The sequence below is a fragment of the Camellia sinensis genome, chromosome 13 (genome assembly GCF_055761805.1).
Source record: "Camellia sinensis isolate YWXY chromosome 13, ASM5576180v1, whole genome shotgun sequence".
NCBI lineage: Eukaryota > Viridiplantae > Streptophyta > Magnoliopsida > Ericales > Theaceae > Camellia > Camellia sinensis.
In genome coordinates this window covers 8,855,360-8,870,884 of record NC_138973.1, presented here as the reverse complement: position 1 = coordinate 8,870,884, position 15,525 = coordinate 8,855,360, and the positions used below count along the sequence as shown (strand labels likewise).

At 30.0% G+C, this 15,525-nt stretch overlaps 1 protein-coding gene across 11 annotated transcripts; it reads right to left on the bottom strand.

Moving 5' to 3' along the window:
- Positions 1-5,556: 5,556 nt before the first annotated feature.
- On the bottom strand, positions 5,557-10,701 carry LOC114298426 (ABC transporter G family member 22-like). 11 transcript variants are annotated; one of them, XM_082901390.1, is made up of 7 exons: positions 10,571-10,701; positions 9,836-10,039; positions 9,126-9,692; positions 8,408-8,643; positions 7,398-7,553; positions 7,077-7,260; positions 6,366-6,713 (listed from the first exon to the last, which is right to left on the bottom strand). In XM_082901390.1, the coding sequence occupies exons 4-7, from the start codon at positions 8,632-8,634 to the stop codon at positions 6,567-6,569; spliced, it is 714 nt and encodes a 237-aa protein (XP_082757516.1). In that variant the 5' UTR covers positions 8,635-8,643; positions 9,126-9,692; positions 9,836-10,039; positions 10,571-10,701; the 3' UTR covers positions 6,366-6,566. The 11 variants fall into 11 exon arrangements, 9 of the variants coding, with proteins under 9 accessions (XP_082757519.1, XP_082757517.1, XP_082757520.1 ...); XR_014348245.1 differs by lacking the exons at positions 9,126-9,692; positions 9,836-10,039; positions 10,571-10,701 and adding exons at positions 5,557-5,736; positions 6,802-6,920 and having other exon boundaries at positions 6,662-6,713; positions 8,408-8,789; XM_082901393.1 differs by lacking the exons at positions 9,126-9,692; positions 9,836-10,039; positions 10,571-10,701 and adding exons at positions 5,557-5,736; positions 5,812-5,868 and having other exon boundaries at positions 6,662-6,713; positions 8,408-8,797.
- Between the last annotated feature and the right edge of the window lie 4,824 nt (positions 10,702-15,525).

Below are 15,525 nucleotides of genomic sequence, written 5' to 3'. Positions count from 1 at the left end.
TCTGAAAAATGAAAACAAGCAAGCAAAATCAGCTTTTAACTCACTTTCTCTCTCACAAGTGGGTTAAAAGTAATTTCTCAGCTTTTAACTCACTTCCTCTCTCAAAAAAAAAAAAAAAAATTCAAAAAATTAACTTTTAACTATCTTACCAAAATACCCCTAAACATTGTTAATTTACGTACTTTTTCATACTTAAAACCTCTCTTTTGTTTTGATATATGATGGATAAATAACGCGGAAGTACATTATTTAGATTTTGGAGTTGAATTATTTCTGCAAGGATCCAAGAAAAGCCAGCTGGGGTTTTAAGAGATCAATTGTACAAGTTACCAGATGCATATCAAGGATGTGGTTCATGTACTGGGTCTTGATAGGATAGTGCAGAATTATAATCGATGCCTTATTTTATTTTTTCAATACACCTAACTTCTCTTGCATTGCATATTGTCTTAATTACACCAAGAACTTCTATTAGTGAATTCGAACTTATTGTCTTGTCTATAAATTTGTACATTTTGATCCCTTAACTATGAAAATATCACTTTTATCCTCTCCAAATCTCTTTCTAAAGGAGTATTTGTATGGTTTTTATAGTTAAGGGGTCAATATGTACCGAATAAGGTGATATTTAGGTTTATTTGTAGTCTCTTGAGGTGTCATTTAGGATTCATGTCATGAACTTCTCTTTAAAAAATTATTAGATAATTTCAAAGTATTATGTAATGTTACTCCTCGCAAATGAATTGAAAAATCATGAATCAGTTAAATCTCTTATTTCTGAACTACTTTACAAAATCCAGTTAATGTTGTTTTACTTGTAAAAGATTTCATTACGTTATTAATTGGGAACAAGTGAAGAATACCCCGTGATACTCTGGTGTAGTTTCTGGTTTTAGGAAGAAGTGTGGGTCTTAGAAGTATTCACCTTATTTGGTTTCAATTTTTTAAAAATTTAATTTTTGTTTGTTTAGTTTTATTTTATTTTTTTTAGTGAATTTTCTTAATAATTTAAGCAAATTTGTTTACTTTTTAGACACACTTATAATTAAAAAGAACAACACTGTTACATCTACCGAATTTGTTCCGTCTGAATTCGTCTAAATAAGTTTCTTCCTGGTAAGAGTCTCCAAAACGGGAGATTGTTACTGGGAAGAAATTCATTCGGGTAGAACAAATTCGATGGATGAATTATTAATCTAAAAAGTATAATATGTATAAAAAGAATCTTTAAAAAAATCATTAAATACCAAAAATACAAAAATCCAATACATTTTTGTATTCTTATGTATTTATTGATTTTTTAAAAATATTTTTTTATAAATATTTTACTTTTTAAGTGTATGTAAGCTATGTGCATCTAAAAAGTTAAAAAAAAGTACTGAAAATATTTAAAAAATTAACTAAAAACTAAAAAAATATTATAAATAAATAATTAATTAATTTTTAAAAAATTGAAACCAAATAAGATTATTATAATCCCAATTATTACAGATGGTGGATTTATTTGCTCTTTCAGAAAGCTGGTTAAAGGCCAATTTTAAACTTTTAACCCATTTTAAGTTATATCACCTTTCACATAACTTACTCACAAAAAGACAAAATAGACTTAAAAAAATATAAAAAATTAAGTTTTAACCAACTTCTCAAAACAATTAGTATATTTGCTTGACAAGGACAAAATGTTGAAGCACATGAATCTCTTTTTCTCACTTTGATTGTTCTTAATTTTCTTCATTGGAAATCTCTTTCTTTCCAATTCACAATTCAATTGATCTTGCTATTACTATTAGCAACCACCAAGTCCAGGCTTGTGTAGACAAAAGTCTTTGAACATAGTAGTGGTGTTTTAATGATCTTTTATTTTTTATTTTTTATCTTGTGTGTGTGGTCCATCTAATAGACAAATTGCTAACTGATTTTGAACTTTTGTGGTCCATTACTTTATAGAGATTGTTGCTGGCATTGAATGAAAGTTACTCATTGAGAGGAAACCATAGAATTGAAAAGGAAGGGGCAAACCTAGAGGGTTGTTTCTTTAATTGTACATAGACCATTACACAACTTTGGCCATCTAATACAGTCCCCCTCTTGACATGGGCATGAGCTTGTGTAGGGTCATATATATATATATATATATATATATATATATGTATATATTTTTTGATTAGTCTTGTGTGTAGGGCCGGCCATATATACAAGGAAAATATTTGCGATCCCCCACAAAGAATCCCTACGATCCTTACTGATATATTGACTATTGATATGTTTGAATATTTTTAGAAAGTTGTATTTGATGGTAATATGAATAGTTTAGATCATTTTAAAAATTGTAAAATTGTGTTTTTGAGGCATCTCTATTATTACTGATATACACAACGTCCTTTGATCAAAAAAAAGAAAACCATATGAGTTTCATGGGATCCGTGCAATCAATCAATCTGAACCTTTAGCTTTAAATTTGGGTCAATTCTGATTCTTTTTATCTGGGTTCATAGAACTGTTGTTTTGAGAATAAGTGAAATTAGTAAAAAAGTGTTTAGGGGAAATTATGTAAATAATAATATGGGTTTCACTACTGTAATAAATTTTGGATTTAATTTTTTTTTTTAATTGTTTATTTCAGTATGAGGTTGGTAAATTAATTGGATTATTCTTTCTTTGTTAGGTCCAATTTAAAGAAATTAATGAAAGCGCTGGTTTTGCATGATGGATGGGAGTGGATTGGGACTAAAATAGTCACATTAGTCTTAGGCTAAAAATATCATATATAAATCATAATTATTTTTTTTTTCACAAAAATTTAAAAAATCAAAAAGTCCATCCTAAACAAAAAAAAATTTAGCCCTAGACTAAAATATCAAAAAAGTTAAAAAGTAAAAAAACTAACACACATCCTAAACAAAACCAAAATTTGGGATTGAATACCAATTTAGAAGTATACAATTCAAATTGAATAAATTAAAAATCATTATTTAATTTATTACAAGGATAAAAACCCAAATACTTTTTTTGTAATTTTTTTTTTAAAGTATTTTTAAAATTGATAAAAAGTTCTTTTCTTTGTACTCAAAGATATTTGTTACAGATACTTCGGTAGCATTTGATAGAGTTTTTTAAATATAATTTGATAATAGAATTATATTTTGAGTTTGTGAGTTTTGGAATTATGATTTGAGTGTGAAAAATTTGTTTAGTTATAAGTTTTGGAAATAGTTTTGAATTGAGTATGAAATTAATAATATGACATATGATATTTAATTAAAAAGCTTACAATTCATAATCAAATACACAACTCAAAATTCTATTCAAAACTCATAAAAAAAAATTAAAAATTTCTGAAAATATTTTTTATTTATAATATAAAAATAACATAAGCAAAAAAAAAAAAAAAAAAAACGAACACTGTTCCGGCCAAACGTTCAGGAGATGTCTGGATTAGCCAAATTTTTCCACCTAAGAAGGAATTTTTAAAAATATATATGAAATTAATTTTTAAAAACCGTAACCAAATACTGTGCAAACCAAGTAGTGGAACCACGATTCTAGTGGTAGATTTGATTTGGTGGGTTTTCATGGACAATTTAACATCGGATGTGTTTGCTAATTTATAAACGTTGGGGTTGGGCTAAGTTTGGGCCCCCCTTATGGGCATAAAAAATCACTAGCCCACAATACTTCGAGCAAAACTACAAATATGTTAGATAGATTAATATAATTTTGACCAACAAAACCAAGCCTCACATAATTGGATAAATTGTGACAAATTAAAAGTTGACATTTTTTTTTTTGTTAAAAAAATAAAAAAGTTAAAATATTCAATCATATCACTTTCTTTATTTTTTGTACATTTTGTCATAAAATATTAAAAAATTAACTAAAATAATTCATTCTCAAATGTGCTCATAATATTATTATGGATACAATTGTATCGCCACATTACCAATGTCATTGCCACCTCGCTACCACTATCACCACCAACACCCACCTCATCTCATCACCTCACCTCACCTCACCTCTTCTAAAACAACTACTAATTCATTAGTTAAGATCACAATTAAATATAATAAATATTTTATTATAAATAATATTTTCCAGAAAAAACCTATATGTAATGCGTTTCATTGAAACAATCGAGACGTCAAGTAAAAGTTAATAATAATAAAAAATGTATTTGACGCAATGGTTTGAGTGCTTTTAGAAATATAAAAATTAAAGTTGCCAAATTGTCACCTAAATCCTTTAAAAATAAAAATAAAACACTACGTCTCCAAATTTAACAAATGGTTAGATATGCTCTTATTAATTTGTACCCATAATAGAAAGAAAATTGAATTTGGATGAAATGAAGTTTAAAGATGTGCTAAAATGGGAGAGAAATTGAAAAAAAATTGGTAGCATACCAACAAATTTATCAAATCACCCACATAGATATGAGATCTACATCCAGTGAGTGTTTTATAAATTTTTTATAAAAAATTTGCACTACAACAAGAACACATTTTAATGACACCATACTAGTGGCATGTTCTTAAAAAATGTCATAAAAAGAATATTTGGTGTCATTTTTTAGAAAAATATCATAAAGCCACAAACATACAAGACTCTAGTGGCGTTTCAATTAAAAAAAGTGTCACTTCACTGCAACAAAAATGTCACTACAACAAATTTACACTTTAGTGACATTACACTAGTGGCATGTTTTTAGAAAATGCCACAAAAATAAAAATTGGCATTAAATATTTTAGAAAAATGTCACTGAACCACAAACATATAAGGTACTAGTGGCATTTCAATAAAGAAATGTCACATTAATTTTATGGCATTTTATAAAATAATGACACAACAAATTATATTTGTGACATTTACCAACACACTACTACAAATATAGATAAAGATCACACTTTTTTGGTGTGATGCATGTTTTTTAATCACACCTTTTAAGTTTTATTGAAGTGTGGTCTTTAGGAGTGTGATTAAAAATGGTCATTTTTAATCACACTTTTAAGTGTCATTAAAAAATACTTTCATCACATCTTTTAAGTGTGATTAAAAACATTTAGATTACACCTTTTAAGTGTGGTTAAAAACATTTAGATCACACATTTTAAGTGTGATTAAAAATATTTAGATCACACCTTTTAAGTGTGGTTAAAAACATTTAGATCACACTTTTTAAGTGTGATTAAAAACTTCAAATCACACCTTTTAAGTGTGATTAAAAACATTTAGATCACACCTTTTAAGTGTGATCTTTAGAAGTGTGATTAAAAAATGATCATTTTTAATCACACTTTTTAAGTGTGATTAATAACATTTAGATCACACCTTTTAAGTGTGATCTTTGAAAGTGTGATTAAAAAATGTCATTTTTAATCACACTTTTTAAGTGTGATTAATAATATTTAGATCACACCTTTTAAGTGTGATTAATAACATTTAAAATCTGTAATAAAAAAAGGGTTCGACATATTTAAAAAATAATCAATATTATTTTTATATGCACATTTGAAGAATGTAATACACACTATATACTATATTTTGAATCATAACCACATATTGAATAGAATAACGTTACATATTTCATAAATGAAAATTAAATATTCAAAAGTATATACAAAGGAATTAAATAAAAAAAAATTAACTGTGCTTACATATATTAAAAAATGAAAAAACTTAAAAAAACTAAGTTCTTTAATTCTTGGACCATATTTTGCATCTTTCCAAAAAATTTCTGACCTGAAAAATAAAAACACAAACTAATCCAAAAATCGCTGATGTATATGAATAAACTAAAAAGTTAATTCAACAAACCAAAATAGGAACGTCAATCATTTCTGCTTGATCTTAATCCTTTTGGAAGTAACTTCCCTGTTAACAATTAGATGCCATAGCAGCTCAGTGTCAATGACATTGTAATTAGGAGGTCACTAATGAGCACAGTATTTAAAAATGATAAATCTCAATACAACTTGTGTACGATCTTTTTGTGAATGTACATTATTATTACTGTTGAACCATAATTCTAGGTACCCATAAATAAATAAATAAAAACTCAAGAATTTACTCCATTTTTTTGGGGGGGGAGAGTACATACATTGTAGTTACTATCACCAGCAGCAACAAGTTTTGGAGAAGCAAAGACTGCATTTATGAAAAAAATTCATCGGAGCTTCTAAATACACTCGCTTATTTTCTCTCTACACTCACTATATGCATTGTATATCTTGTATGTTACGAAGAAAAATTTATGTATATAGGCGTAGAGATGAACATGGCAGGTGTGTGGTGGGTTTAGAAACTCCCAATTGCATCATTTAAAACAAGGATTATGTGTATATATATATATATATTGTTTTACAGCATTATCCAAATGAAATTGTTTCTTTTGAAGTTGCAACATTTTTTCCATTTTGTTTTCCATAGCATTTAAAACAAGTACTCTGTTTTATGTAAAAAATCATTTACAGCATTGTATGAGAATATCACCAATTATATTTATTTTCGAAAATGGATCCATTCTGTTTTGCAATCATCCAAGTCTGATTGGAGCTTTCTTTGCAATGACACTATACTAATGATGCATTTGGTTCTCTAGATGCCATGAAAATAGAAAATCCATGGTATTTAATAATGCAATAAGAAGCTGAAATATAAAGCTGACCTGTGTGACCCACTGTTCTCTCTGAGTCATATATCTCAAAGTCATTTCTTCCCTGCTCAAACAAACACCCAAGCCCTTCATTTAGTCCTAAAAGAGTACTAAAAAAAAAGTTAATGAAAAAAGGGCAAAATTTACTTTACCCCATATGGTTTACTCCATGTGTTGTTTACGCTCAGATGTTTAAAATAAGCATATAATTTACTTCATGTGTTCTCTCATTGTATAGGTGATTTGCTGATGATTTGTACAACCTGTGGCCCTAGATATGGCATAGTGGGCAAAGAAAACTCTTGAGAAGTTGGGATGAAGATAGGTTTGATTTATTGTTATAATTTTTATTTTTGTTGTCATATATAATCATGAATTTGCTAATAATAATGTGAAATTGAAGCTTTGGACTTGAAACGCAATATACCTCAGCTATGTCTTGTAAGATTTGAACGATCCTCAAAGCAGTTGTAGAATCCAGGCCAGAGGTTGGTTCATCAAGAAACAAAAGAGAAGGGTTGATTATAATCTCATTGCCAATACAGACACGCTTCCTCTCTCCTCCTGAAACTCCCCGAACAAAAGAGCTACCGATCATAGTGTCTTGGCACCTGAGCACATTGATATTCCTCATTGATCAGCTCATGAGAACAGGTATGATTCATTTGTGTGGTCAGTTTTTTGCTATATCTGACTTTAGCTAACACATAATTCAAGATAATAGCATAGCAGAGAAATGAGAATTTACCTCTCCAAGCCCAACTCGTTGATTACGTCTATGGCTCGTTTTTCCTTTTCCTGTTTTGTCAATGTCTTTGGAAGTCGTAGGAGTGCTGCATATGTTAATGTTTCCCTCACTGTAAGGTGAGGAAAGAGCACGTCGTCTTGAGTCACAAATCCTATCCTGAAATATATTTCATGTTATTCTAATGTGTGATTACCCTTTATTTTCACATCACTTATCTTTTTTTATTTTTTTAAATGGTAATGTTCAGGCTATACTTTTATGTGAACATTGAACATTCATACAGGTGAAAAATTATAAAACCAATTTCAATTAGGTAGATTTTAGAGGAAATCTGTCTTAATCAGGCTAATATGATGAAAGTCGTGGAAAGCGAAGGAAATGGTGGAAAAAAGTTAGAACTGTCCTGAGCTTGTTTAGCATAAAAGTGGTGGAAGTTATAAGAAGGTAATTTTTCTATCCATCCCATGGTAACATGGTAACTAAGCTTTTTGTTTCTTACAAAAAACACAGAAAAATACAAGAAAGTTTAAATTTGTTTATAAAATTTTTAAATTTCAATATCAGTGTGTCTGAGTCGTGTCACGTATCCGTGTCCATATCCATGCTTCTTAGGTTTTAACTTTCTTTGCATTAGTTGTAGTGATGATGAATTTCTGTGAATATATATAACAAAGGCCTATGAGAAAACTGTTATTGTGTATACTACTCTTTTTTAATATGCAACCCAAGTGATAGACATAGCTTGTACAAATTGAAAGTGTTTTATTTTTCTTTATATGCATAAGCACATTACTTACCTTACTCGGACAGCCTACTGCTGTGTATATGCATACCAGTTTTCAAGTCTCATATATGTATATGCATACTAGTTTTCAAGTCTCATATATAGATTTTTTAGTGGTGAAATATTCCTTGTAACCAAAGATAGGAGTTTTTCAGTAAATTTCCTGAGAACCAAACACACATAAATACAATGCTACTAGCTCTTTCATGTATATCTAGATTGTTACCTGCTCTTTAGGAACTTCGAATATGGCTGGTCATTATAAGTAATTGAACCTCCTGGTGTCGACCCTCTCACCCTGCCACCGAGCAGACTTAGAAGTGTAGTCTTTCCACTCCCCGAAGGCCCCATCAATGCCAAAACTTCTCCAGGATTCACCGAACCAGAAATCCCATTTAGTATTTCTTTCTCCACCGTTGATGTCACTCCTTTTATAACCACCTTGTACGTCATGTCTGTAAACTGCATATTCAGAAGAAAAAAAAAAAGAAAAAAAAATCTCCATTTACAATATTGGCAACAATAATTCCTTGAAATAGGTGTATATATTTAATTGTCACAAAATAACATAGTAGTATTTGTATGGAGCATGGCTGTGTTTTTAGTTTTTGTCTTTTTTATACAATATACCTGAAAGCTGTCTTAGATGATGGATTTGAAATAATACAATAAAATTCCTCTGTAAATGAGTTAATACAAAAATAAATAAATAAATGAAAAAGTATAGAATTCCTAAACAACACGGTGGTAATTTATTCATGATAGTTGATGAAACTTTTTATCACGATAGATAAATGAACTACTAACTAAACACAAGGAAATTAAGTAACTTAGTGGCCTATAATTTACCCTGATCATCTATAATATACACACACACATGTTCCAAAGAAGAAAATAAAGTGATAATTTCAAACAAAAAACATGTCAAAGTACCCATTACCTACCCTTCTTAAGAGAAGGCCCCATGCTAAACAAGGTAAAAGCTCTGTGGTGGGCCTTGAACGGTGACACTGCCAGATATTACGTGGTAACTATCAATACAGAAGCATTAATTATCAACCAACAAACTGCTTTGATCTAGTAAGAAAACCCATGCTGAAAAACCTTTCTGTGTAGAGTAACTGGAACACTGGTAACACAATCTCATATAACTTCAAAGCCAGAGGGTTTGTATCTTCAACTGGAGAGTCACCACCAAATTTGGCTTTAGCAGAACTCAGGCATATCAAATGTTTATAAAGGGTTGGATCTTGTCCCTGAAATAGAACAAGTAGAGCAAAGCCCCACAGAAATTGAAATTCTTCTGGTTTCAATTGAACCATGCTGTATCCAGAGATGAAGGTATTATTTGAGTTATTCTCAGTTGTTTGGGAAGATAGATTCATGTCAAAATGCACAGGAACTGCATCCAGTGCAACTGCCTGTAAGATTACAGGCCAGGCTTCTTCTAAACAAGGCTGCAACTTTGTTGAAACCAGAGGTGATTGAATTCCATCAAGGAATGGTTTCCACTGCAAACAGGTCACAGAAAACAAAATAACTACGGACAGAGGAAACAATCACAACATTTCTACGTGTTTATGCTTACATTTAAAAGATGAAAGAAGGAAGACACAAAGACAATACTAACAGGTTTCACAAATAATAAGCTTACTTTTTGTTTAAGATGCAATCTGAAGCAGACACAACTGTAGTCATTTAAAATTGAGATCCAGTACTTCCCCAGTACACTTGAACTTTCTGAAAATAATGGTAATTGAGCTAGATACTCATCTGGAACCCCATCATGTTTTTTCCTCAAGAAGGCATATGTATAACATTTGAGAGAGGCATGGGCGGTTAAAAGTCTTATTTTGATCTAGTCAACAAAAAAGAATAGTATTAGTAAATATAAAAAATAAAAAAACAACTCACCATCTTATGTACATACATAGATATATCAATATAAATGTATATTATACGTGTAAAACAGTGAGCCACATAATATCCTCTTCTGCTCCTTCGATGAACTTGGCTATTGCTGAAAGTTCACTTCAACAAAAAATAGAAAACACAACAGATCCACCAATTGGCCTTCTTAGGGCAAGTTTGGGAAGTTTCAATAATAGTCAAAAAGTCAATAAAAAAGCCAAAAGGCCGAAGAACTATATAAAAAAAGTCACAAATTCCATTTCCACTCTACTTTTTGCACATTTTTTTTTAATGTAAAAATCCAAAAAATCATCCCAAGCATACTAATTTTTTTCACCTCTTATTTTAGCCAAAAAGTTACTAAAATAGCCTATATTCCCAAACCAACCCTTAATTTACATTGAATAATTTGGAGCAGATCCACCAATTGGCCTTCTTCGTTTCATTGAACAATTTGGAGAATAGTGAAATTATATACCTTGCATGATACCCATTCTGCAAATGATGGATAGTAAAGATCCTCAAAGTTGTTCAGTGGATGTGATATCAATGAAAATATTCTCTTAACTGCAATTTGATCTCCACTAATTATCCCATTCGTTAGTATCTGAAATTTTTACAAGATATACCCCATCATTAATATGCAAAATTTAATTAGAATATATCAAAGATATATATTCATTTTTATTCTGAAACCTTTGTAGCCAACTGCAAGCCTGCCTCCAAAAGAATAGGGCCAGAGGACGTGCCTAATGCAGTGCAGACAGCAGATACTAGTTGGGCCTAAAAATGGTACATAATTAATTTAGTACAAATCTATAAAAGAAAAAAATAACTATGAAAACACATATACATATTTTGTAAAACCATTCCCTGAAGTTGCATTAAATAAGAAACATGTTTCAGCAATGAAAAAATTATATCCTTGAAATGGAAGGAAGAGTGAAGGAAACCTAACGCAAGTTCAATCAGCATACCTGATACTGTTCAAGTAGAAGGTGTCTAGAAAGGTCAGGGTCTGGTATCATTTCAAACTGTAATTCACACAACAGAAGACATAAATGAACTATCAGAGCATTTTTGTAAATTTTGGAATCTCAGCATGGTACTAAGTGAATAGAAAGTAAGAAGGCACACTTCAAACAAACAAGCCATAGAATTTATCCCCTCCAAAGCAAAGAGAATAAGAGAAGAGAAGAGAATAAGAAAACCCTTCCCTTTCGAATCGTTGATCGTTGCCGGCGCCGAACCAGTCTTGCTGCCGAAGAGATAGCACCGTGCTAGGTCGAAGTCTCACCGCTGCCCAATTAGTCTCCCTTTCTAACCCTTTATCTTCTCCCTCTCTTACTTACTTAGCAGCAGAACCTTTTTTTTATTTATTTTTTTTATATTTTTGGTGATTGGCACTACAACATTTTATTTTGGCGCCTATTTTTTTTTTGAATTATATACATCGGTATGACTGTTTTAATTAAATTTATAAAAAATTATTTTTAACCATTCGAAAGATAAAAATTATATAAAAGTGATAATTATTTTTTATTTTTTATTTCTTAACTAAATTAATTTTTAATTTTTAAATTTTTTTTTAAAAATCAAATCATACATAGCCTAAGAATCTTTTGATAAGTCATTTCTTATGTTGGTAACTTATTTAATTATTTGTTAATTTTACGACATTTTTACCATCGTTTTCAGTTTTCAATTTATATTTACAAAAATTTTAAAAACTGTCATAAAAACTTGTTCGATACTTTTTTTTATTTATAAATGGTTGTCTCAGTTTGTAAATTTGAAGAAAAAGTGTAAATTCAAAAAATGAGTTTATGTTGGTTTTTAAACAGAAATTTAAAAATTTTATTAACAAATTTTTTTCAATTAATTTTTTTTAATTAATTTTTTTTCAATGAATTTTTTTTCCAACTGATACTAACCAAGGGGGCAATTGGTAATGCTACTTTAAACCTTAGGGAGGTGATTGTAATTTCTAAAATGTGAGGGGTGTCAATGTAATTTATCTAGTGAGGGCAAAATTAGTATTTAAAAAAATTAAATTGTTAAAGAGGAAAATCTGTATGAAACTTTAAACCTTAGGGGGGAAATGTAATTTTCAAAAGGTGAGGGGGAACTGTAATAAACATAAACCTCAGAGGGTGTTACTGTAATTTACACAAAAAAATTAATTGGGAAAAAAATTATTTGAAAAAAAATTTTACTAGTAAAATTTTTAAATTTCTATTTAAAAACCAACATAAACTTATTTTTTGAATTTATATTTTTTCCTTAAATTTACAAACTAAGACAACCATTTATAAACCAAAAAATTTATCAAACAAGTTTTTATGACAGTTTTTAAAATTTTTGTAAATAGAAATTGAAAACTGAAAATGAAATGGTTTAGGGTCTGTTTGGTAACATTTACGTTTTCAGTTTATATTTGCAAAAATTTTATAAACTAGTTTTTGTTTATTTTTTGTTTATTTTTAGAAAAACATAAACTACAAACGCGTTTGGTATTTAACAAAATATTTTAAAAAATTTTAAAATATAAAAAGAGTGAGAAATGGCAAGTGGCGGCGGAAGACGGTGGTGGAAAGTGGTGACGGTGGGTGGTGGGTAGTTGGTGGTGGTGGGTGGGTGGATGACGGTGGCGGGTGGTATCGAATGGGTGATGGTGGTGGTGGTGGTGGTGGCGGGTGGTGGTGACAGGTGTGTGGCGGGTGGGTGGTGGTGGCAGGTAGGTGGCGGGTGGTGATGGTGGGTGGATGGGTGACGGTGGTGGGTGGTAGCGAGTGTGTGGTGGTGGTGGTAACGGGTGGTGGATGGTGGTGACGGGTAGTGGGTGGTTGTGGCAGGTGGGTGGCGGATGGCGGGTAGTGGTGGGTGGTGGTGGTGGTTGTGGGTGGGTGCAGGTGGTAGCGAGTGGGTGGTGGTGGGTAGTGGGTGGTGGTTGGTGGTGGCAGATGGGTGGCGGGTGGGTGGTAGGTGGTGGTGGTGGTGGTGGTAGAGGTGGGTGGTGGTGGCGGGTGGGTGACAGGTGGCTGGTGGTGATAGGTGGGTGGTGGTGGTGGGTGGCTGGTGGTGGATAGTGGTGGTAGATAGGTGCTGACTGGTGGTAGCGAGTAGGTGGCGTGCGGTGGATGGTAGTAGCAGGTGGTGGGTAGATGGCAGGTGGGTGGTGGTGGCGAGTGGGTGGCAGGTGGGTGATGGGTGATGGTAGCTAGCAGGTGGGTGTTGGTGGCGGTTGGTGGGTGGTGGTGGCAGGTGGATGGTGAGTGGTAATGGCAGGTGGTGGTAGGGAATGGGTGGTGGGTGGTGGTGGGGAAAGACGGTAGTGGAAAATGGTGACGGGTGGTGGCTAGTGTTGGGTGGTAAAAAAAAAAAAACTAAAAACTCAAAACGGAAACACATTTTTTAAGTTTACATTTTTTGGCCAAATTTATAAACTGAGACCACTGATTTATAAATCAAAAATTTACCAAACAAGTTTTTATTTGAGTTTTTTAAATTTTTGTAAATATAAACAGAAAACTGAAAACGCAAGTGTTACCAAATGGCACCTTAGCAAACAGGCTTTAGATGGTAAAAATGTTGTAAAATTAACAAATAATTAAATAAGTTACCAATGTAAGAAATGACTTATCAAAAGATTCTTAGGCCATATATGGTTTGATTTTTAGAAAAAAAAATTAAAAATTAAAAATAAATTTGGTTAAGAAATAAAAACTAAAAAATAATTATCATTTAAGAGTAAAAAATAATTATCATTTTAACTTTTGGGCAAGTTATATACATACGTATGGCTGTTTCAATTTAATTTGTAAAAAATTATTTCTAACCACTCGAAATATAAAAATTATATAAAAATGATAATTATTTTTTATTTTTTTATTTCTTAACCAAATTAATTTTTGATTTTTAATTTTTTTTTTCTAAAAATCAAACCATATATAGCCTAAGAATCTTTTGATAAGTCATTTCTTATGTTAGTAACTTATTTAATTATTTATTAATTTTACAACATTTTTACCATCTGAAGCCTGTTTGGTAACCATTTTGTTTTCAGTTTTCAATTTATATTTACAAAAATTTTAAAAATTGTCATAAAAACTTATTTGATAATTTTTTTTGATTTCTCAATTTGTAAATTTGAGAAAAAAATGTAAATTCAAAAAATAAGTTTATGTTGGTTTTTAAACATAAACTTAAAAATTTTACTAACAATTTTTTTTTTCAAATAATTTTTTTCCAATTAATTTTTTTTTCCAACTAATACTAACCGAGGGGGCAATTGGTAATGCTACTTTAAACCTTAGGGAGGGGATTGTAATTTCTAAAATGTAAGGGGTGTCAATGTTATTTACCCAGTAAGGGCAAAATTAGTATTTAAAAAAATTAAATTGCTAAGGGGGGAATCTGTAATGAAACTTTAAACCTGAGGGAGGGAGATGTAATTTCCAAAATGTGAAGAGTGAACTGTAATAAACATAAACCTTAAGGGGTGTCAGTGTAATTTACCCTATATATATATAATCACACTTAATTAGAAAGTGACATAAAAAATAAATATTATCACACTCAATCAGATTAAGTGTGATTAAAAATTTGGGAATTGTATATTTTATATAAAAATCAATTTGAAATATTTTATACAATCACACCTATTTAGGAAGTGTGATTAAATATATATATATATATATATATAATCACACTTATTTAAAAAGTGTGATTAAAAAGTAGTAATATATATATAATCACACTTTAATTAGAATGTGTGATTAAAAAATATATAAATAATCACACTTATTTAAAAAGTGTGATTAAAAAGTAATAGTGTATATATAATCACATTTTAATTAGAATGCGTGATTAAAAAATATATATAAATAATCACACTTTAATTAGAATGTGTGATTAAAAAATATATATATAATCACACTTATTTAAAAAGTGTGATTAAAAAGTAATAGTGTATATATAATCACACTTTAATTAGAAGGTGTGATTAAAAAATATATAAATAATCACACTTTAATTAGAATGTGTGATTAAAAAAATATAAATATAATCACACTTATTTAAAAAGTGTGATTAAAAAGTAGTAGTATATATATAATCACACTTTAATTAGAAGGTGTGATTAAAAAATATATAAATAATCACACTTTAATTAGAAGGTGTGATTAAAAAATATATAAATAATCACACTTTAATTAGAATGTGTGATTAAAAAATATATATATAATCACACTTGTTTAAAAAGTGTGATTAAAAAGTAGTAGTGTATATATAATCACACTTTAATTAGAAGGTGTGATTAAAAATATATACATATAATCACACTTAATTAAAAAGTGACATAAAAAATAAATATTATCACACTCAATCAAATTAAGTGTGATTAAAATATCAATCTAATTTTTTTTATCACAC